General features: G+C 43.5%; 1 protein-coding gene across 5 annotated transcripts; it reads left to right on the forward strand.

Annotated features, from left to right (window-relative positions):
* iqsec3b (IQ motif and Sec7 domain ArfGEF 3b) lies at window positions 1-23,865 on the forward strand. Of its 5 annotated transcripts, none has more exons than XM_049724047.2 (15): window positions 1-748; window positions 4,729-4,803; window positions 8,744-8,864; window positions 9,495-9,896; window positions 10,641-11,353; window positions 12,185-12,346; window positions 14,272-14,394; window positions 16,946-17,112; window positions 17,897-18,036; window positions 18,133-18,264; window positions 18,373-18,472; window positions 18,769-18,927; window positions 19,028-19,120; window positions 19,936-19,982; window positions 20,851-23,865. In XM_049724047.2, exons 1-15 carry the CDS (start codon window positions 186-188, stop codon window positions 21,268-21,270), a joined length of 3,417 nt encoding a protein of 1,138 aa, XP_049580004.1. In that variant the 5' UTR covers window positions 1-185; the 3' UTR covers window positions 21,271-23,865. The 5 variants fall into 5 exon arrangements, with proteins under 5 accessions (XP_049580004.1, XP_049580005.1, XP_049580008.1 ...); XM_049724048.2 differs by having other exon boundaries at window positions 2-748; window positions 20,868-21,057; XM_049724051.2 differs by having other exon boundaries at window positions 2-748; window positions 19,944-19,982; window positions 20,868-21,010.
* Window positions 23,866-23,959: the final 94 nt, after the last annotated feature.

Below are 23,959 nucleotides of genomic sequence, written 5' to 3' on the forward strand. Positions count from 1 at the left end.
GCGCAGTAAGAGAGGGAGACAGGAGGGAGGGAGCACAAGTGGAGGCGAGCACTATCGCTGCATCCTTCCAAAAGAAGAAAAAACAACAACACCGCCAAGGAGCGCTCGTCCCTCAACATCCTCCTTCTCCTCTGCGTCCTTTTTGCCTGTCTCTTTCTGGCCATTGTCCGAGCCTCGCGTGTAGGATGAGCTCCAGCCTGCTGGATAATCCGGTGCAGGCGATCTTGTACCTGCGGGAGCTCACTACAATTGTGCAGAACCAGCAAAGTCTCATCCAGACGCAGCGCTCCCGCATCGAAGAGTTGGACCGGCGGGTGGATGAGCTCATTGGGGAGAACAGGCACCTGCGAGATGTCCGCGTGCAGCAGCATCAGCATCCTTACTCCACGTACCCGCACCACCTCCTCCATCATCACCATCAGCTTCACCCCGACCTGGGCTGCCTCCATCACCTCCACCTCGCTCAGGACCCCCAGACCAAAAGCTCCACCACGAGCTCCGCGGCGAGCCCCGCGCCGGAGCAAACGGCCGCATCGGAACAACAAGTCGACGGGGCCGCGGTGGTCCGGGCTCCTTCCGCGGAGCCTCTGGACCCGGGGGACATGCAGCTGGTTCCAGCTGAGCTGACCACCGATTCGCCGGTCGAGAGCGAGCCGGAAAACGGTGGGAGTTGCACCGGCTGCCGCTCCTTGGTTCCGATGACCCCGACTACTCTGTGTCGTTCGCTGGCCCTCACCAAGACATCCGAGTGAGTTCATACACACAAAAAAACGGTCCAGAAAAGCTTTCAAAAAATACTACCGCGCTCGATTGCTGTGTACCATTGCTCTCTCATTTTCTTTTTAATTTTAGTTCACCAAAAAGCTTGTTTTAATTATTATAATTTATTATAATATCCTGCACGTACATTGAGCGTTACTCAGTGTGTGTGTGTGCGTGTGTGTGAGGGGCAGAGAGAGATACAGAGGTGGATTATTTAAAAGCGAAACTGGATCATTACGTAACAAACAGCTGTGGGCCTGCAAGTGTGCGTGTGTAATATACACGTGTATTGCATGCATATGTGTGTGTGTGTGCTTATAATAAATACATGAGTGTTTAATGCACATTTGTGTGTGCAATGTGTGTGTGTGAGTAATGCATGCACGAGCATGTGATACATCCATGTGTGTGCAGCCTAGTGTATATGTCGATGTGGATTTGTGGATGCGTGAGTGTGTGTACTATATGTGTGTGACGCATGCTTACGTGTGAGCGTGTGTGTGTGTGTGTGTGGGTGGGGGGCAGCCTGCCTGGTGAGTGATGTGATGCGTCCACGTTGCTGTTCCTGCTGTTAATGAATGTGCGGCTTTTTCTCGTCTCATGGGGCATCCGACGGGCCTCTGATGTTTTCTGTTAGATGAGACGCACGTGCACCACGTGAACGCGTGCACCCCCACCACGCCACCTCCCCTGGCGTCATAGTGCACCACTTCTTCGTCTAATGAGAGGAACACACTTTTTTAGCTTCTAGATCAAACTTGTCAAAGGTCCGGCACTATAGCACCATGTTGCATATTCTAAAAGTCATATTTGACACATACTGCAATGCTGTTAAAAAAAAAAGGGTAGAGTGAGGTGTCAGAAAAGGTCATCCGTCAAAAATCCGTCAAAATTGATTGGCCGTTAAATTGACGTACTTTTTTGTGACCTAAAATGCCTCAGAGTACAAAAAGTTTTCAAGTTTGTAAGACGGTTGCCCCTACTAACATGGCCGCCATGTGTTAAGTGGTGCTGGGGCCAATTTTGAAGCCAACAAACTTTGACAGCTGTTCAAAGGTGTGTTTTGGAGACTATTTTCCGTACGTTCAATTCAGACTTTGTTGGTTTCGGCGTAATTAAATCACGGTTTAGCTGTACTTGTTATTTTTCTAAATACGCAAAGAGGCTAACAATTGAAACTACATTTCTCTAGGTCGTACTTTCTGCTTGTGTCCAAAGCTATTTAGTTTTGGTTTTGAATGTGGGAATCTGCTCGGTGCTTCAAGTGGATAATAACGATGCTCAGCAACTTGAAATCGGTCATGCTTCATATTGTAACTCTTTGAAACCTTCGCTGAATGGAGCTTTTGTAGCGTTCCCATTAACCCTTAACCTTTGCACGAACGGCTTCTCTATGAGTTCATCAGTTGTTGTTTTTTTATCTGTGTTGATAGTTGCATGCCTTCCTATGCACGAATAGGCAAGAACACATCCTGTTTCGACAAACAATAAATTGTACTGGAGCGGTGTGCAGGCCATGAAGCTTCTCAAAGTGGTATTGAACTGCAGGTGGGGGTGAGGGGGGTGGCAACAAAACGAGCTAAAAAACAATTTTGCAATGCTCCAACTTCAGCCACGGAAAATGGAATGATATGCTGCAAATCCTCAGCTCTCAGAGGATGGTGGCTTCCCAACTGTCTGAATGATACCTGAAATGAAATTGAAAAAAGCAAGTGGATAGATGGACGGACGGGCGGGCAGACGTATAGACAAATAGCTAGCTCGCTAGTTAGCGAGCTAGCTAAACAGATTAGATAGATAGATAGATAGATAGATAGATAGATAGATAGATAGATAGATAGATAGATAGATAGATAGATAGATAGATAGATAGTGTGGTGTTCCTAATAAAGGGGCCTGTTGGCCTGGCACACTCAGCGCACACGTCTATCAGCGCGTCTCCATCCAAACGACACGTGTGCTGGTGTGTAATCTTATTTTGGCTGCGTGTTTTGTGTATTTTTGCATTGTTGCCAGTGTTGCCGGTTCACGTGTATGCACCCTGGAGGTTTTGCAGAGAAGGAAGAGGTTCAGAGAAAGGATTCTCTCCCGCTCTTTCCAGCTGAGCCTTCTCTATCTGGCCCACTTAGCCCATGGAGCGAACGGTAATCAGCCATTCTCAGGAGGGGGAGCGAGAAATAGAAGATGCATGCTCAGTAACGCTCTTTGATGGAAGCCCCCCTCGGAAGGAGCTTGAGGGCTGACTTTGGAGCGGACCAGCTCAGGTGCAGGGAGAAGACCACGTAGGAAAAGGGAAAAAATTCCATTTTGGGCGAGCTGTCTACTCGCTTTATCTATCCCGAACAAACAATCTCCGCCAAGGGATTGAGGGACATCCCGCGGTGTCTGGGAAGGTGCACAAAATGTAGCGGCGCCATCCTGAGCGCCCGAGTCGCATGCCAGGCTTCCGGAAAGCGGGAGACGACTGAACATACTGCACTTGAAGTAGCGGTACAAAAGAGCAAGGCCGCGTAGGCATGATGGCAACGCCGGCCGACAGCAAAAGGCACGTAGCCTTAAAATATTCACCTGCTCTATTTGTACACCGCCTTGGGTGCTGATGGCCATTAGGTGGAATGCCTTGTACAAAAGCATAGAATGAAAAGCGTGCTTGTGTACGACGGCCTCCGGGAACACAAATAAAGCGACAAAAAAATGAGCAGAAACTGCGACGATTCTCTCACTAATGAGCAACGTTTGCCTTTTTTACTTACAGTGGCTTTTCTGTGGGAGAACTCCACTTCATTTCTCCTACGGGAAATCACCGAAACGGTCAAGCGATGCTTAGCATGTACATCAGGTTCGGCGTTTGAATCTCAGATGTGGGCCTCCTGCTTAAAACATGCGTGTTAGCGTCAAAGCGTTGTCATTTTTTTTTGTCGCGGGCCGCAGCGTAGTCATCGTTTCCTTCGGAGGGCTAGTAGGACTGTCAAGCCTAATAAATGTTTGAACGGCTCATTTTAAATACAGGCTACACGACAAACTGATGAATAAATACTTTTGAAATCAGAGACTACTGTTCAAATTTTTAAAAAGATGAATGGTAATAACAATTGCTAGAAACAGCTGTATTTCTTTTTAAAGTGAAGACAATTTGCAATATTAGTACTGACACAATGTTTTCACGGGCCAAATATATTTACACTACAGGCCAAATTTAGCCCGCGGGCCAGAATTTGACATCAAATTATCCGTAAGTCCAAATGAGTGAACGTCAGCCCTCGTTTCAACCCCCGAACAGAAAGAAGCGCAGTAGAAAATGGATGCATGCGTTCTTCATGTGGAAGTTGCGCAGAAAAGGAATCTTTTTATAGCTACGACTGTCACTGTGAGTCCCGCCGTTGATTCTGACTGCCTGTCACCGTGACTTTGCGTCACGTAGACGATGCCGAGCGCAAGTCAGGAGACGCTTTTGCCGTGCAGTCAAACGTGAAAACGCGGGAAAAAAAAGCGGACTTTTACCGTACGGCGAGGTGATCCATCAAAAGTATTTACGAGGATCTTACGAGCAGCAACGGGAAGCATCTAAGGACAAAATATCTTTGAGGTGTTTTAGTAAATCTATTCACAATAGATTTAATGCTTGCAAGTGTATTGCGTCATTTATGTCGGTATCTCAAACATGGTAGCTAAAATATGAATGAAAGTGTGCAAACTTGTACGGGAAGGGAAATAGCTGCAAGTGACCATCTGTCACGTTGATTCGGGGACACGGCTAAATTACAGCCGTGACTGATGGATGCATCGTGGCTATCAACATCTGGATGCACTGTAAGCAGTCTCAGCCCGGAATTGACCCACATATGGGTATTTACGAAGGGATCAGTGCCAAATAATCCCGAGGAGTTTAATGAAAGTCTTTTTTCTGGATTTTTTTTTGGGTAAACAAACAGACGGGATAAACCAAGTTTTCTCTGTGCTTCGCAGAAGCGAAACGGTGCTGCATCAATTCTGTTGCCCCGCCCCCGAGCATCCTGAAGTTGACGTCAGCGGCGCATCCAGGTAAGATGGCTTCTATTTTTCCGAAATTCCCACCGCACCTCGTTTATTCGTCTCCTTTGTTGGAATGATTGCTAAACTGTTTCTACTTGGTTATCAGCATCCTCCATTTTCATCATTCTCACTATCAATGGAATGATCTCCTTGCTTATTGCCTCCTTGTTTGTAATGGGGCAGCCATCATTGTAAGTCCCCAACATGGCCGTTACACAAAGGTTTATTATTACACCAAAGGACATTTTGCTCTGTGTGCAGTTGACCGCACACATTATGGTGTGTGTTTTTGTGTGTGTGCGGTTGTGGTCACAGATGCGGCCACATTAAGCGCTTGGTAACAAATAGCCGTCAGGACCTCAAGGTTATTGAACGCACAGGCATCAGTGAGGGAAATGAGTGCCGATACTGTCAATACCCAATCGCCCCTAGCAACTCGCTGATGACGCAATGGCCATCACTGCCATAGTAACGAGGGGACGAGAAGACCAGCCATCTTGCCTTCTGCTTGGCATTTGGGGAGTTCTGTCGAGCGTGGGTGTTTTATTTTTATTATCTTCAAATTGTAAATTGGATTTACAGGCGGCAGTAAAAATATGCAACATTTCAAAATGAGGATGAAGGAAATCATAATTGAACGAGCTCTCGGATCCAATTTTTCATAGCAAATCTTCAAAACCATCTTTAATATTTAAAATCATTAGATGGCGCGGAGGTAGAAAAGCGCCGCCGTTGTATATCCATTTAGGATACTTGGTTCAATGAGTTCAAAAGTTCAAATGAATTTTATCAGGATAAAATAAAAGACCATTTTGAAACGCACCAAAACATTTCATCCGTGGCTGGGACTCTGGAGTGTACAAGATCACAAGTCAAATTTTCTCCCGATTGGATCCAGATCACACATTTGGCAGCAATTTAAAATTGGCTATGGCATGGAACGTGTTCAGTGGCTTACACTGTATCAACATTCAATCTTATCAGATCAGCATGCAATTTGCGGGGCTTATGGGGGATCTTATTACATTCTGCTGCCTTACATCGGTGAGAAATTCGGCATGTTTTTTTTGGGGGTGGGGTAATTCCATCCAAAATGAAATCATCCACATGATAAATGATTTGGAGGCCGCGATGACGAGAAGCCGACATTTGCGTGGTGTCACGTGATACGGTTGTGTTTAACGTGACTTGTCCAGTCGAGCACAAATAATGACACTTCCTCCCTCTCCTCTAAGGTCATGAGCAAAAAAAACGGTTTGCAGGGTTGTCTATACTGCACTTGTATATATTTCTCATTAACGAATGCAATTTGAGCAGAAGAGGGATACATTAGATTTTTTTAAAATAGTTAAATAATATTATGAAAATGAAATATAAATGGATAATATTTTTAAGTGTTTTTGTTAAATATGTCAAATTTAATTAGCAATATTAGTATACTATTTTGAAGTGTAATTGATTATTAATAATAATGATTATATTTATTAATATTAATAACATAAAATCGATCATTTAATTCATAATTGGTTCCAAAAATCACCCACAATAAGTGAAAACCGCGAAGTACGGTCACCAACAAGAAGTACTGGGCAGGCTAACGAGTTAGCGGAAAGATGCTAATTCGCGATCGTGCTAACACGCGAAAACGGACTTCTAAAGGAATGTAAACGAACATTTGGAGCAATACTACATTCTCCTAAAGGTTAGACACGTTTCCTCAATTTAGAAGTTTTATTTTGACTTTTAAATGTTTTTTTTTAATTTGGAAAAAAAATCCGCGATGTAGTGAAGCCACGATAAACGAAACGCCAAGTAGCGAGGGATCACTTGTACCTTATCTTTTTTTTTTTTATAAAACTTTATAAAGCATTTTATTCTTTATATATATATTTAATATATTGGTTGACACAGTATTAACAGGCAGATTTTTTTTTTTAAATAATAAAATATTTTTTGACAGATGTGCACTTGTGCCTCATGTCCCAAATCTCAGTCTTTGAGTAGTGGGAGTGAGTGGGGGTGTCTCACAGAGCATTACAGAAGCTTTTTGCAGTCCAGATGCATAAATTGCTCAACTCTTGCCTTTTAAACCCTCTAATGTATTCTCATGTACTAAAGTATTCGAATTCGGCTCTGGATTTCTCTTTACGCAACCGTTCTATTTGCGACTGAACCTAACTGGCTTGAGCTCATTTGAGACACAATGCTTCTCTACTGGCCTTATTTGCGAGAGAAATATTGGCGTGATAACAATAACGATACAATAACAAGAGGAACTTGGCGTATGGGCCTTGAATTGGATTTTTAACCTGCTTGCTGTTGTTCGGCCTTCACTGTGCATCATGTTTACACTTGTGAATACACTCCTGAGTGAAAGAAGTGAAAAAGGAGGCGGGAAATCACAATAGATTATTTGTCAAATGATGCTCAAAGCTCACAGAGGACACGTTATGGAAAATTGCCATTTGAATCACTTGTATAAAAATTGGCCGATCTCTGGAGTGCGTGCCCGACCATCGAGTGTGAAATTACACAACCAAGTTAATTTTTTAGGGGAATTGTGTGTATTCCCCATATTGTGTCAGGAGGCGGCCTGTTTTTCATTTTTCGTTTTGCTAATCTAAAAAATACAATTAAATTTCTTCACCCATGGCTCGCCGGCTAGACGGAGTGAAAATCCGATATTTTCAAGTGATGGATAGACGAGAACGGAAATACTATTGTGACAAAGCTAAAAGCTAAACAAATGTGGAAATTAGCATTAGCCCAAAGCGTTGAAAAGTAAAAATCCAGACTGGTTAATCTCAAAATACTTTTAAGATAAAAATATAAATAAATAAAAAAGTAGCATGACTCCTTTAACATATCCACAAATCAATTTTGGAATCGCCCTGACCTCATTTTCCCCTTTGATAGATTTCAGTCGTGATGAAGAATATTTGTCCCTTGAATTAAATAAAACGAAGGACGGGGGAATTATTGAAGACAGCCACTATGAACCACGTCAAAGCGGCATTAAATTAGACTATTCACAATAGTATATATTTTTAATTTTCCTCAGCCTCAGCTCTATTACAGATGATTATTTTCGAAATATCTGCAGAAGCTGATAAAGTTCTCGCTACTTTTTATGCAAGTCACGTTTGACTTTGAGGCGATTGTCTCACTGTGTCGCAAGCGCATGCAGACATTTTCTTGCTATAATTAACACCGCAGCATTAGATGCAACTATATATGAGTGCATTTTTTTCCATAAAATTTTATATTATTATATTTGATTCCATTTTATTATTGTAAGGTATGCTATCCAGATATTTATTAGGTAACGTAAACATGGTGAATGTTGCCTAGCAACAAATATGACATACAAAGATAAAATACGAGTTATGTCCTGGTGCCCAAACCTGCAAATTCCTCCCAAGAAAGTTGGAGCTGAGAATTGAACTCGGAACCTTGGATCGCGAGGCGAATGTGGCAACTGCTTAACCACTATGCTTCCCATTCAACGAAACGATGCCCTGTGCAAAAGATTAGAATGGTCAGTCCAGATTTTTTTTTCTCCAGTCAAAATATAGATGAAATAAATCATAATACATAATAGGACTGTACATAATTTAACACATTTATTATGATTATAATATCATGATAAAGGCTTGAGAGAAGATTTAAATAAATTTCTGCTGCAAACTGTGATGAAATTGTGTCCTGCTATGGCCTCCAGCTACTGCAGTCATTTCCCACCTGCTGCTCATCACACACACACACACACACACACACACACACACACACACACACACACACACACACACACACACACACACACACACACACACACACACACACACACACACACACACACACACACACACACACACACTCCACAGATGTGTTGTGAAGGTCACGGACGGAGGCGAGCGCTGATGACTATCGGCTCTTATTCCCACGACAGCGGCCGGTTGCTGAGCCTAGAGGACGGCTCGTCCTCGGGAGGACGGGACGCGGACGGCACCACAGCCAAGCGGGAGGGGCCCAGTGACTATGAGATCTCCCTGGAAAACAAAAACAAACAGGTACGCCCTTCTCCGGGCACATGGTAATTCGGGATTACTCAAATAATCTCACACATCAAACTGAAAGGTAACATACTGACATACAATCAATTCTACGTAAAATTTTTGCTATTTACAGGCCAACTTGGTTTCTATCCCCCGTGAATAACGACGGGGGTCTAGTAATCTTGAATTATGTCCCTGACGGGCCCTCATATCGGAATGTATTTTTCGCCCTTGGCGGGAGGGAGACGGAGCGACATTTGTCTTTGAGCATGAGGGGGGGGGGGTCGATGGTGGGAGTCGGGGTGGTGAGAATGACATTGCGTGCCGCAAAAGAAACCCATTCAGATCTATTTCTGTCTCTGTTGACATGAAAGAGAGAGCGAAAAAAAAGTGAACACCAGTATCTCAACATCCACAGCGACAGGAGCATGAAAGATGCTAGGTTGCCATGGTAACAGCTAATAACGGCCTTTGTGTGCGCGCACATTTTTTCGCGGGGTGTTCGTCGGCTGTCCTCCTTTTCTTTATCGCTCTGATTTGTCTTCTTTGCTGGAAAGTTTGGCAGGGTAACTTTTTTGGGGGGGGACAATTCATTAGGCACGCCTGGTAATGAGATCCAACACAAACATCGTCTTCTCGCTCCAGATAGAAGACCTGGAGCAAAAGTACGGAGGCCACCTCATCGCCAGACGGGCAGCCCGCCGCATCCAGACCGCTTTCCGTCAGTACCAGCTCAGCAAAAATTTCCAAAAGATCCGCAACTCGCTCTCGGAGAGCAAGCTACCGCGCCGGATCTCCCTGCGCCAACCCAGCCCCTCGGGACGAGCCCGCAATAGCACCCAGAGACACAGTTACTCTCTCCATCCGGGAGGGGGGCAGATTCCGCTTCGTTCCAAGACGCCTCCTCCGCCGCCGTGTCGCTCCACCTCTCTACCGCCGTCTCCCGCGTCCGCCCCGGCAGCGGCCACCGCTCCGAGCTCAGGAGCGCCGCCCTCTCAAAGCCCCGGACCTTCGCTTTCGCAGCTGGAGGACTGCTTTTCCGAACAAGTGAGTCTGTTTGAATACCAGAAATTCAAATCCTCCTTCTCCGGGGTCCGCCCCGGGCTGGTCGCCAGTCAACAAACAAAGTCACATTGGAACCGATGGACGATGTCGATGTCCTCATTAAGGTCACATATGACCTGGAGCTTTTGCCAGCTTACTTTTTGGCAAGAGAAAGCAGTGGACTCATGCCAGCCAATCACAAGGCACATCAAGACAAACAACTTTGCGTCGCACATCTTCAAGGTTGCTCATCCTCATTATGGTGAGCTGGAGCAGCTCCCAGTAGACATCTGGATCTACTCAATAACTATATATCTTGTTTTACCAGATGATCTAATATCATTTGGACCCATCGGTCTCACAAAATGCAGATAATTAGCTAACCTGCTCCGATAGGAGACCATTTACGTCGCTCCATTGTACTTTATCTCTATTAGACATTAAAATGTTCCTTTTAAAATGTGCAGAGTATCCTAATGTGTCAAAGTGACCAAAAAAATCCATCCATTTTTAAAAGCTCGTTTTGTCTTTAGGCTAACGCTCACATTCACATCTAAGAGGCTTCAAATAACCATAATGATTTCCCGACAATGATTTTAACGAGGATCTCCTCACTCTGAGGCGATCAATGCAGAGAAAAAAATGTTTTTTGGGGATGTTCCACCTGAGATTCCAAGACAAATCTTCTGATTGTGAGGCAAGTCGTGCTTACTGCGACTCCCCCGTGACAAATTTTTGTTCTTTCAGCTTCACTCGCTTGCCCAGTCGATAGATGAGGCCCTCCGCGGTTGGAGCGTATCCGAAGGTTCGGAGGGCCAAGGCCTCCTCATGGATCCCGGGGCCCTGTGTGCGGCCGCCGAGAGCGCCTGCCTCCCTCGCAGCGCCAGCTCTCTACTCATGGCCTTCAGGGACGTCACCGTCCACATCGACAGCAATAGTTCCTACACCATCTCGTCCGCTACCACCACCACTACCACCACCTCGCTGGGCAACGCCGGCGGCGAGGCGGGCAGCAGGAAGACCTCGCTGAGCGGGATGGGCTTCGTCGGAGGTGAGTCCGGCGAGGAGCCCGAGTTCCCGGCGCCTCCTCCCAGCGAGGAGCTGGAGAATTTGGACCCGGGGTCGCGGAGGGGCTCGGCCGTGCCGCTCCCGGGGGGCGCCCCGTACGGCGACGGCATCTCGGACAAAGCCGGGTCGACCTCCACGTCTACCTCCGCCGCCATCGTCACCTCGGCCCAGTCCGACCAGCAGCCCGCCCAGATTTACACCCAGTACCAGCAGTACCACTACACCCACCCGCAGCAGCTGGCGACGGGCGGCGGCCCCGATGCCCTGCAGGCTCTGGTGGTCTCCCTGCCCAGGGATCGATGCCAGGATCCGACGGCCTGCCGTTCGCCCACCCTCTCCACCGACACACATCGTAAACGGCTCTATCGCATTGGATTAAACCTCTTCAACGTGTGAGTGCAAAGTACACTTTTTGCCTTGGGAGTTTTTTTTTTTTGTTTTTTTTTTTGCGGGAGGGGCCCACTACCGACAAGAAAATAAAGCCAAAGGCATCGAGGCGATGGAGGAGGTATAAAAAAAAAAAAAAAAAAAAAAAAGGAGCATGCACAATGTGAAAGCAGCCATAAATTGAGGGAGAGCACCACTGGCCTTTACTTCTTATCATTACTATTAGTTATTGCAAATTAAAGTTGATTAAGGAGCGCGCTCGGCTGGCAGCCGCTCTGACCTGGTCGAGTCGTCAGCTAACAGCTTTGAGCATGAACGCATTTTAATTTTTCTTTATTCCAGAAGCAGTTTCTTTTCTCTCTCTCTCTCTCTCACACACACACACACACACTGCATAAGTATCCTTTTGAATCGTCGAGCACTTGCGAAAGAGCGCCGACATTATATTCTGATGAAGTGTTATGAAACAGCTTCAAATGGGTTGTTAATATTTCATAAATGTTAACTAAGAACAGCAAGAGTCCAATACAGTTTTTGAGAGCGTAACATGTATTTCCATTGTTCTTATTTTTATTTGTATCGTTTCTCATGACACAAATGTATTTATTTTGATTATTTTTTGACTATATTTGATGAATTTGTTATTTTTAGTTATTTTTTTATTGTTTTTGGTATTATTAAAAATCATAAAATAATATAAATATAATATAAATATGCAAAATTCATGTTTGTTTTATTGTTTTTGGTATTATTAAAAATTAGATAAATATATATAAATAGTTTTGATGATGTCACGATAACATCGTGTTTCAACAATTGCTATCTTGCGGTGACAGGAACCCGGAGAAAGGCATTCACTTCCTGATCACGCGTGGCTTTGTCCCCGACACGGCTATCGGCGTGGCTCACTTTCTGCTGCAGAGGAAAGGGCTGAGCAGGCAGATGATTGGAGAGTTTCTGGGCAACAGCAAGCTGCAGTTCAACAGAGACGTTCTCGAGTGAGTCGCCATCCTTTTCCATAAAATTTACCAATTGATGCATGGATCATGTTGTTATTGATTTTTTTTCTTGCTGACAATATCTAATATTTGGACATGTAGCTTTAAATAGAATATTTGAGTTGCTTGCGTTTGTTTGGTTCCCCCAACGGAGACAACTTTAGATTCAATATAAATAATTCACATTGCTTTCTAGAATCTTTCTAGGCCATTAGATGGGTTTCTTTTCAAGCAATTGAACCTTTGCCATCTTTCAAATGTTTCAGTGGGGATTGAAAAAGATCAGAAGCAAAAAAAAGAAGAAGAAAAAGTATAGCAACAAAATAAAGCCTATTCAAAGACAGATAAAGAATGACTAGTCATGAATTTTTGTTACAAAAGCTTATTTTATTTTATTCGGTCTTTCCCGGTTATCTGTACAGTTTTAAAGTTTTTGATAAAAAGGAAAAGCCTCTTTTTTTTGTCACTTATTACCATAATTTCTATTCTTGTACATTATTGAGTTTGTTTTTTTAATATTAAAACTTTCCTCTCAGAAAAACTACTACCCCTGTTTTTGTAAAATGACTTTTAACTCATAAATCCCCCCACAAATATTTTTGGGGTTATTCAGTGTTCTTGAAATAAATATATATATATTTTTTTGCTGAGTTTTGTGCAGAGCTTGTGGAAACAAAGCCTACATTTCCCATCATTCAACAGCGACCTTTCCTTTCAACATTTTATCAGCGACATCATTCACGCTGATGTTATGATGCTGGGCCAGAGCCATGAATTATACAAGACCTTTTGCAGGTTTAGCACTTCCCACTTTTATTGACTTGCTCATCGACAGCTACGCTGATATTCTGGCTAGCAGCAAATAATAAGCACAGACGCTAAAGCATTTCTCGTCAGATACTTTACACCCGAGAGTCACATTAGCGCCCGCTCTGCTACTTTGGTCTTTGGATTTAAATCAGTCTCGAGCACCTCCAGGACTCACTGACACGTTCAAAGCTGCTCTATTTTGACCCAAAAAAAAAAAAAAGGCATATATATAAAATCATATAATAAAGCAACTTTGGAAGTTTGGAGTTGTCATTTTGCAGAGTCATAAAAAGAGGAGGAGGGGCTACTTTGGATCTTAAGAGCTTTTTGTTTTTCAGGGTCAAGTATGAGCTGTGATTTGTCTGCAGCATTACTGCAAAACCGTGAAAAAAAAATATGAAAAGAAATTTCACAATGGAAGCTGAAAAGATGAGAGCTAAATATGACCTCCCTTGCTTTAAGGCCACCTGGAGTGATAATTCAAACCACAAAATAAATACACATATGACATTATATCTCCATCTAGTGCCTTTGAGATTTTCAAATGTACTTCATATTAAGTGTACACATTTCAAATGTGCAAATGTTAGCTCAATTGACACAACTTCATCCGCTGCCGCTTTATTCTTTGTGAAAAAAAAAAATCCACGTCGTTCTCGTGAGAACTACACTTTTTCTGGACCGCTCAGTGGTAGTAAAGTGCTAGCCGGCATACAGAGAACACGGAGGGACTAGCTTTTTTTTTTTTTTTGCTGAGGTTGTTGGAGAAACTGTTGAAATAGGTCACTGCCCCCCCACCCCCCGAACACACACACACATGTATTTATGTATGTGCTGCTGCCATTGGCACATTGTAAGCCTTTCATGTACTCCTTTGAATGTCATTATGTGACTCTCCTATCTCCTGCTGTCATCATATTCCACTTTCTATTTGTGTGTATGTCTTCCAGGTCAGCGCTTCAGTAATGGAAGTATGACTGTAAGAGGAAGGTTTTGCCATCAGCGTGTGTGTGTGTGTGTGTATTCGCTTGGACCCAAGTGCCCACGCTGCCCCTACTACATTGCTAAATTGTTTCTTCTCCCCCCCGCCCTCTTTTGTGTTCATTCGCTGGCAGCTGCGTGGTGGACGAAATGGATTTCTCGGGCATGGAGCTGGACGAGGCCTTGAGGAAGTTCCAGGCTCACGTGCGGGTGCAAGGGGAGGCGCAGAAGGTGGAGAGACTCATTGAGGCCTTCAGGTGAGACGCTTGGAGCGGAATATTTTGCAGAAGGTCACAACCAAAAGGGCACCTTGGATTTTTTTGTACTGCCGCTAGCGACCGGTGTTTACATTATTCAGTATTAAGTGAAAATATTTAAAAAAATAATAATAAATAAACTGACAAGAGTATCTTTGATGTCATTAGCCTCGGGGCTATCAGACATCTACATCCAGAGAGACGCTTTAACAGGCTTTTAGTGCTTGAGAGCTGCTGGTGACAGGTTGTGATGAGAGCAAAGCTTTGGTATCATTAACAAATTATACTGATTGCCTGCAACCGCGGGTGAACTCGACAATTACACACCCCGCAAAAAAAAAAAAAAAAAAGATGCAGATCTGTGAGTGTACGAAAATAGACGCTCTCGACTTCACAACAACCTCCTGGCGACACATTGTTTTTTTAGGTTTGGATCTGTTCTGTGTGATTTCGATTCAGCCGATATGTTGTGGATTTTTGGGAAATTTATTTTTGTTCGGTATAAAGGCAAGTCTGGAGTTCGGTCCACTTAAATAGATTCAGCAAAATGGATGGATAGAAGAAAGAGCAGAGAAGAGGTCAGGATTACTTAGCTAATACGAGCTAATGCGAGCTAATGTGGAACACGACAAGGATGAAACTCTGCTAAGCTTTTGCCTAACCCTAACCCCTGACCCCTGGTGGTTCATAAACAGCATAATTTAGACTAGGCTAGCTGCTGAGCATTATGTCGATTATGTCTTCCATCACATTTCTGAATGACTCACTCGCATATATACATTTTAGTAACGAGGCAGCTCACAAAAGCTTTTCTTGGATTTATGAATTCACACATGATGGGTGGACAGGAAGAAGCAATTTTGAAGTCACTTTTCGATCATATTTTCTCTTCAAGAGACTAAGTGTAGTATGCATCCTGCTTTTATAGCGCTCCCGAGTTTATAGGTAAAAAGCAAAAGCATTTACTCTGCAGCGTTGTCCTTGAAGCGTCCTGGATGTGTCCACACATTGCTCACGGGGGCAAATTTGAGAAAAATTGCGGCTGTGATTTAGTGTTATAGATGTGCCAGAGTCAACGTAATATTCTGTGCGTGTCTTTTGTGCAAGGAGATGAAGTCTTTCTTTTAAAATCACAACAAACGCATCCTTACGACAACAGTCATTTTGAAATATACTCTGGAGCGCTAGTTTATTAGCATTAGCATCTATAATTATGACTTTGCTAATGTGTTAGCTTCGGTTAGCCTAGCTTGCATTGTGTATATTCGGTGCCCTTTACAGATGAAAGGCAGTGGAAGGAAAAGCAAATAATCATTTCACGCTTCTTTGCTCATTCGAAGGCCAATAAGAACGCTTCATCACATGTCGCCGAGCCATTACACATCTGTCACCGGCGATGGCCGACTACATTTTGCGAGTATAGGTCACAACGGGTTTTATCGGGATGTGTTACGTAACACGTTATGTCATTCGCGCTGCCATGGTGGCGAAGGATTCTTTGTGCCAGCTGGCGTGCGAACCTTCATGTTTGTGAAGATGCCAGGCCGCCGTTGAAACAGACTGCTGACATAAGATGGCCAGCCAAGAATGACGTCGAAAAAACACGTACGATGTTGCTGTTTATTCACAGCGTGTGTGTAGAATCGTGGAGCTCGCCTCTCCCTATGAATATTTCCCGCATATTACGTCAAGTAAATGAGTCGGGACGCTGCTATGTTATTTGCTCACTGGCTGAAACCGGCAGGAAAATGTTTCGTTTGCAGTATCGTACAAAAAAAAAAAAAGTTTTAAATCGTTTGTGCTAAATACAAACAAGACAAACAAGTGTATATCCTCCATAGCCTCCACGCTAAAAGCCCCTCTGACTCCCAGAATGCACCAGTGTGTAAGCGCAAGTGACAGTCAAGGAGTTGGGGAGGCGCGAGGGAGACATTTACAAGCCTGCGGGCAGCGAGAGAGCAGACAAAGTGCAACATCTCATCATGCTCGTGCCAGCCAACGTGACGAGAGGAGTGTTACTTCACTGATGGCGCAAACCGCTTTGCACTGTCAAATGCGGCCTTTCAGCGCCATTAATGGCAACCGCTACTAATTATCAGACGCCATTAACCACAACCTTGCCTTATATTTTGAATACTGTCTGTATCTAAAAAATTATATTCCATATTATCCCCCTTATAATTATCTTCATGGGTCTTTCGAAAGCACACACTCTGAAATTCCGATATTGCGCCCTTCCCTCATATCCGAACCAGCTCACAATATCCATATCTTAAAATCAGAAGAGAGTGAAAATGTGTCATAATCATCATAAAGCCACAAGCCATGAAGTCAGGAGGCCACTTCATTAAATTCGATTGCGCTTCAGGAAGCACAAAAAAAGGTTTTTAGAGGCGGTGGAAGCCTGCAGGTGGGAGTCGAGAGAGCTCGGCTGAATATGAAAGAATTTTGGAGTATCGTTTTATACCAACGTGGACGGAATAAAATATTTAGAAAGGCACAAAAAAATGCCGATCTTTGACTGAAATATATTTTTTTGATGTGCACTCAGCCAGCGCTACTGCATGTGTAATCCCGACGTGGTGCAGCAGTTCCACAACCCCGACACCATCTTCATCCTGGCCTTCGCTGTGGTCCTCCTCAACACTGACATGTACTCGCCCAACATCAAACCGCAGCGCAAGATGGGTCTCGACGACTTCATACGCAACCTCAGAGGTGACAGTCATGAAATTATGTGTTTGCATAAGTGTGCACACCCTCTTATAACTGGGACGTAGCGGCGTTGAAAATGAACAACAGTCATTTCTACGGCCCGTAAGTCAGCACCTCAAGCGAACACCTCTCCTCGCTCTCCTGGTGTTCCATGTCTGATTTATCCTCAGCTCCTCGAGTTCTGCCCCAAAGACTGTGCCAATTAATTCCGGCTCATTGCGATTTAACGATACGAGCCGGTATTTTCCAAATGCATCCCATCACCTCCGCTTGGGCCGGCAGCACTTTGACTTCTATTTACCTTTGCTCAACAACACTTTTTCTTCAGTCAACAGCGGCTTCCGGGCAGTTAGTTCATTGTCATGGAAACGGGCGAAGAGAACGTCGTGATTAAGTGTGGCCATCCTGCATGGTGTGGCTTTGACCGGCACTGCAGGGACACCCGTTTAACAGTCTCATCCATCTATCTGTCTCTCTGTCCATCTGTCAGCCCTGATTTGTTTAGGCTAGCTAGCATTAGTTAGCTCCCAAGCTAAAAAAAACGACCTCTGTATTTTTTGTGAGACAGTCCGCTGTTTATCAATATCCTCGCAGGCAGCAACCAGTAAACAAAACAATTTCGTCAAACACTTATTTCCTCCTCCTCATAGCTCAAGCTCTCACAATCTCACGAGTTCCCAGTTGATGGAAAATACGTTTTTTTAAAAGGTCTTGGCCTTCCAAGTAATATTGTTCACAGTGAGCCATGCTCATATATTTTTTTTGGGGGGCACGGCTGCTTCTTCAGGTGTGGACGACGGAGCAGATATCCCCAGAGAGATGGTGGCTGGCATTTATGAAAGAATCCAACAAAGAGAGCTACGATCCAATGAGGACCATGTCACCTATGTGAGCCGTGTGGAGCAGTCCATCCTTGGTCTGAAGACTGTAAGCCTTGGAAAAATATTCTGACTTCCCAAGCGACCCAGAAGTGACGACCTTTGTAAAATCCCCTAATTTATCTCCTTCACTGTCCCTGTGCAGATCTTGGCCGTACCTCACAGACGTCTGGTGTGCTGCTGCCGTCTGTTTGAGGTTCCAGATGCCAATAAACCTCATAAACAGAAATTATCACAGCTCCAGAGAGAGGTCTTCCTCTTCAACGACCTGCTCCTGGTGAGCACGCTCCAAAACATGTGTGCCTATCAGCATTTCGCTTCCAAGTCGTTTTATTCAGTCGAGCAGGTTTTCTTACGTATCAAACGTCTTTGGGTTCGTCTCCAGATCCTGAAGCTATGCCCCAAGAAGAAAAGCTCGGCTTCTTACACCTTCTGCAAAGCGATGGGTCTCCTGGGAATGCAGTTTCATCTCTTCAGCAATGAATGTACAATAAATTCACACTTGTACATATCAGATGCGCCTGCATGATGTAAGCTATAAACATAGTGATGCCTTGGCTTGCCTTTTTAAAACTGGGTCAATAACTAACCCAGCGCTAGATCCAAAATGGACTGAGCCAAGAGGTAAAATCTTCCCATACTGATGGGTTAAAGGAGTTTTCCCAAAATGGCCACTTCAAATCAAAATGGCCGACTTCCTGTCTCATTTCAAACATTGGACTTTTGAAGAAATCCTCCATGAATACATACACAACGACTTTTGTTTTTGTCTCGACACCAGACTACGCCCATGGCGTCACCATGCTGAGCCCGTTTACCTCCGAGAAGAAGCAGCTGGTCAGCTTTTGCTCGCCAAGTGGGGAGGAGTTGCGGAAATTTGCCGAAGAGCTACGAGAGGCCATTTCCGAAGTCAACGAGATGGAGCACATACATATTCAGTGTAAGGCTTGCGAAGATTGTTCAAGTACTCGCATGCTGTACTTTAGTAGAAGTACATATAGTACTCGTTTTCTTACTTTTTGTTTTCTTGTATTTTTAAGGGGAACTGGAGAGGCAACAGGGCATCCCGCCTCACAGCATACACACAAATGGCGGCCAAGTGGACGCACACACGGGACATGGATCGCCCTCAGGTGCAGACTAAAATCCATTCAATCATTTTTTATAGTTTATGCACTTATGGCGCTGTCATGTGACTCACAAATTCTTCATTGAAGTTGTATTGAACTTCTTAAAAAACAAAAATTCAAATTTGTGCTGCTACAAAAGTATAAAAGTTGCTATGCATTTACAGAGAGGTCAATCTTGTATTTAAAAAAAAAACAAACAAAAAAACGTTAAGCCCTAATACACGTCGTGGTAAATCTCCTTATCTCGCTCACTAGAGAATCGCAAATAAGCATATATTTTTAAACCCCCAAACTGCTGAAGCATTTCGTTGCACACACAAAAAAAAACATTCCCTCAAAACGGCAGCTTCCCTACTTAGTGCTGATTAGAAGCCTAGAAAGATGGGAATATTTTAATTTAATTACTGTGCACGTCGGCGGTATTTGTAGCTATTAGCTGTCAAGGTTACGCATAATATCTGCAACACGCTCACAAATCCTACAAACAAATATAACTTTCAAATGTCGGTACCAAACCTCTGCCATGGAGATTTGTTTTTCTTGAACCTTTCTTATATTTATCAATCTGTTAAATACCTCAATAAATCTGAATTTGACGAGGTAGCCCAAAAATACATCTGAAAAATGCGATATAGCGAGGGCACGAATAATGTATGAATTAATAATAACGTACAAAAGGGTTCAACTCAACTGTTTCTCTCGCCCATTCATTGACTGGCACAAATCCTGAATGAAGCCTTGGCGGAGGTATCGGGAAATTCCTCTAGCGCTTTTGATATTTTCATGCACGCCTGTTGATTTCTCCTGTGCTCCGGCAGGTCAACAGGACGTGTACGATAAAAGCGGCAACAACAACGCTGTGGAGGTGAGTGCCAAAACTACTCTTGTCTCCCTCAGGTAAGTGTGTGCTTGTTCATCTCCGTGGGACTGCTTCTCTGAATGTTGGCGGCGTGTGTGTGACTCAATAAGTCATGCTTGGCTTTAACAATAATAATAATACGAAAAAAAAGTGAAAAGCTTTGCCTGAGGCTCTTCACTAAGGATACAAAGGCGGCCTGGAGGCCCTTCGAGTGGATCAGCCACTCTGGCTCCGGAGAAAAAATAAAATCCATTCATCAACTGTTGCTAAGCCTTGACGAGGCAAACATAAGCTAGCCTCTAGCCTGTGTGTGCGTTTGTTGCTCTTTTCACCGTGTGTCTTTTTCCTGCCTCAGCCAGTCCTTTTGAGACATGTCAGTGTTTTAGGGAGGCACCACGCCCTCGGTGTCACTTTATTTCTCGATCTTCTACCCCCCCCCACCCTCACCTGCCCGCAAAACAACCCTCACCCACTTCTCGTAACTCTTTCCAGGTAGTGAGAACTTGGATATTGTTTTAAATGATTTTACTGTAGATAAAGAGCAAGCCCAAAAATATTTTGGGCACCCCTCCCCTCTAAAAGTATTCTTAGCGTCAGGATATTAAACAGTATTGGCTTAAATTGACGTTTTGGGGCTGACTAATTAATCGGGCGCCCAAATGAATCGGTGATTTAATAGCCTTATAATATAAGAAATATACTATACAATGATGGTAACGGTGAGAAAGCGTAAGTGTGTGTGTGTCGCACGCGCTGACTGCACGCCACCTCCGTGCATGCCTGCATGCCCCCGTGCGTGTCACACCAGAGGGCTGCGTAAGGCTGCGTTCAGGCTGGTAACTCCCCGTGCGTTCTCTGGCTGTTCCTAAACTAGGTGTCAATTCACAACAGGCTGCAGACCTACCAACTGAGCCCGCCCAGCGTTGAGCCGACGACCCCCCTGGCCCTGACCGCCCCGCCCGCCTTGCTGGGCCCCGCCCCGGCCGGGGAGCTCCGCCCGGAGACGCTGATCCAGTGTCAGCAGATCGTTAAGGTCATCGTTGTGGACCAGAGTGGGCGGGGCCGCATGGAGGCCTTCCTCAGCCAGGGGCCGGCCGCCCATCAGCTCCTGCGCTCGGCCATGTCCACGCCTGTCCACGTCCAGGGTGACGGGCCCCAACCCCCCCTGCCGCCGCCCCCGCCCCCATACAACCACCCGCACCAGTTCTGCCCGCCGGACTCGCCCATGCCGCTACACCATACTATGCCGCTCACTCGCAGACGCAACTCCAGCGGCTCCCGCAGCATTGTCTGAGCAACCCCTCCCCCCCCACCACCACCCTGCACAAAACACACAAACAGCTACTATGACCCTCCTGCCTTGCCGCTAACCCCCCCTCTCCCCACTATGGCCCAAAACCTGGAGTTGTCAGGATGCCGTTTTGTAAAGACAATTGAAGTGCTCGCTGAGGATATCAGTTCCCAGTTTAACCATCTTCAAAACACATTTGGACTGTTTGTGCTCAGGGGGCAGCCCCCAAAAAGCGCCAAGATTCCCATTAAGCAGGGGTGTGCAAACGTATGTGCTCAAGGGGCACATTTGATTTGTAAAATGAACAAATGGATCAGCTCATTTGCAGCTGAGGTACAAAAAAAAACAATAAGTCAAATGTTTAGATCAAATGTTGAAACCAAGTAACCACTACATTTTGAATTTTTAGTAATATTTGTATTTTCGGTAAAATATTTATTTAATACTTATTTAAACATAATTGATGGAGCAATTATTTAATGATTCAATTTTAGTCATATTGATGTGTTTTAAGTAATAAAAATATATTAGATTCATTTGATTTGAACAAATTAAAATATTTAATTGAGTAAAAAAAATATTTTTAGCTTATATTTTTGCATTTTTTAAAAATAATTCTTATATTTATTATTAATAAACTATTTTAAGGAATTTTAAATATGTTATTTAAAAATTATTTAATTTTAACCTGTTATATTTATTAAATTAAATTAAATTCATGCTGTTTTTAAACTATTAGTTTTTTGTTTTGTTGAGAATATTTATCAGCATTTTGTATTGTATTTTTTGTTTAGTTTTTTTATTATTTTCAATAAATCAATTCAAAAATTCTATATTAATCATACAATAAATACATTTTAACTGGCCACTTTTAGGATAAAAATAGCTAATTTAATGCAACAAATAATGTACACAAACTTAAAAATAAAATCTATAATGAATGAAAACATAATTAAAAGACCAACCCTAGGGAAAAAAGCCGTATATGTGTCCAACCAATATCATACCGCAAATGCTCGGTGGGCCAGATTTAAGAATGACAGGGACTGCTTGCAACCCACGGGCTTTACTTTGCCCACCCCTGCGAGAAAACCAAGGTTGCGATTTGAAAAACTGGACGATAAAAAAGAAAAGGAAAAAGGACTCGAATCTCAGCACAATAAATCTCACTTCTCGGGACTGCAATTATTTTGTTCTTATGTACTGCGGAAAAAGAAGAAAGCTGCTTATGGCTGCAGTTGTTCCTTGAAACATCTCATGACGTCTTCACGGCAGAAAAACAAGCAGACGTGCATAAAAAGGAACGGTACAAAGATGTCTCCTCTCCTTGTGCACAATTTTTGTCATACACCTTCGTGAGAACAGGTCAGGTCACAAAAACTAGTTTTTGTGTTAACAAGCAGTGTTCGGGCCAAATAGGAAATATTGAAAACTACAAAAAGGTTCGAGGAAAAGTTGAAGTGTCACAAAAAATGAAGTCCTAACAGTCACTTTTTCTTTTTTTTTAAAGAAAAAAGCTAATTTTATGAATAGCAAAGTTGAAAGTGAACGTTCTCATAAAATAAGGACTTCTCGTGGTAAATGTTTGACTTGCAATACTACTCCCATGATGTGACATCATTTTCTTTGTCTTAAAATTGATGACCTTTAGTAATATTACAACTTTTTCCACACAAAATTATAAAATCAGTTTTGCAATAATACGACTTAATTCTAATGAAATTAAGATTTTTTTTCTTGACCTAAAATCATATCTGCCTAGTTACCCTCGTTATATTTTATTTACGTTTTAACTTATAATTTTTTTTTAGTGTGGCCTGAATACAAAACCGATATGAAGTAGCGGAAGTGGCTTAAGCCTACCTGACTTGTATTTCCCTTGCTCAAATGAGGACCGAGGGAATAATTCATCAAGCTTCTCCTCCTTTTGTACATTCACTTCTAATGGCTTTCTCCACTGTGAATATTGTTGTTGTTGACGGCCATTTATCAGCCGGGAAACTCTCACTTATAGCTTTAGTTGAGGAAGAAAAAAATAATGGCTCCACACATTGGTGGATTTTAGGTCGTAAATGCTTTTTGCACATTTTACGTTCCGGCACGGTAGAAATATATATATATATTTAAAAAAATTGGGAAATAAGGAAATTGCAGCAGCAGCAGCAAGATGAAGTTGGGGGGGAAAAAAAAAAACGGCATTTTGGTTGAGCCGCTTTGTACAGCAGAGACGCACCGAGCACGTCTTATACCTTTTTTGCACCACAGAATATATATTGTAAATATATAGATTCTATTCTGAGAACGTGATCTCGCGTCCGTGTGTGCGTGTCTACATACGTCTGCTGAATTTGTACAGAGAAGAGTCTAGTTTAAAAGAGAGAGACAAACACAGAACTATAGTTACGATTTATTATTAGGATTATTATTGGCGTCTAATATCGGGTGTGGGCGGGCAGATGCGTCCTCACGAAGTCCTGCACCCGAGCGGGAAAACGGCTTTTATAGGTTTTAGAGCGGTTACCACGGCAACACAGATATTATTACCATGACATTACAGTAGTATTGTATCATCATTAAGAGGAGATGTGCAAAGGGCTATGCTGTTTGGGTGAATACACACACACACACACACACATGCGCGCGCACATGCACAAACACAGCAGCCAAATCAATGCAGGATCCATTTTAGGGA

The sequence above is a fragment of the Syngnathus scovelli genome, chromosome 6, assembly GCF_024217435.2.
Source record: "Syngnathus scovelli strain Florida chromosome 6, RoL_Ssco_1.2, whole genome shotgun sequence".
NCBI classification, from domain to species: domain Eukaryota; kingdom Metazoa; phylum Chordata; class Actinopteri; order Syngnathiformes; family Syngnathidae; genus Syngnathus; species Syngnathus scovelli.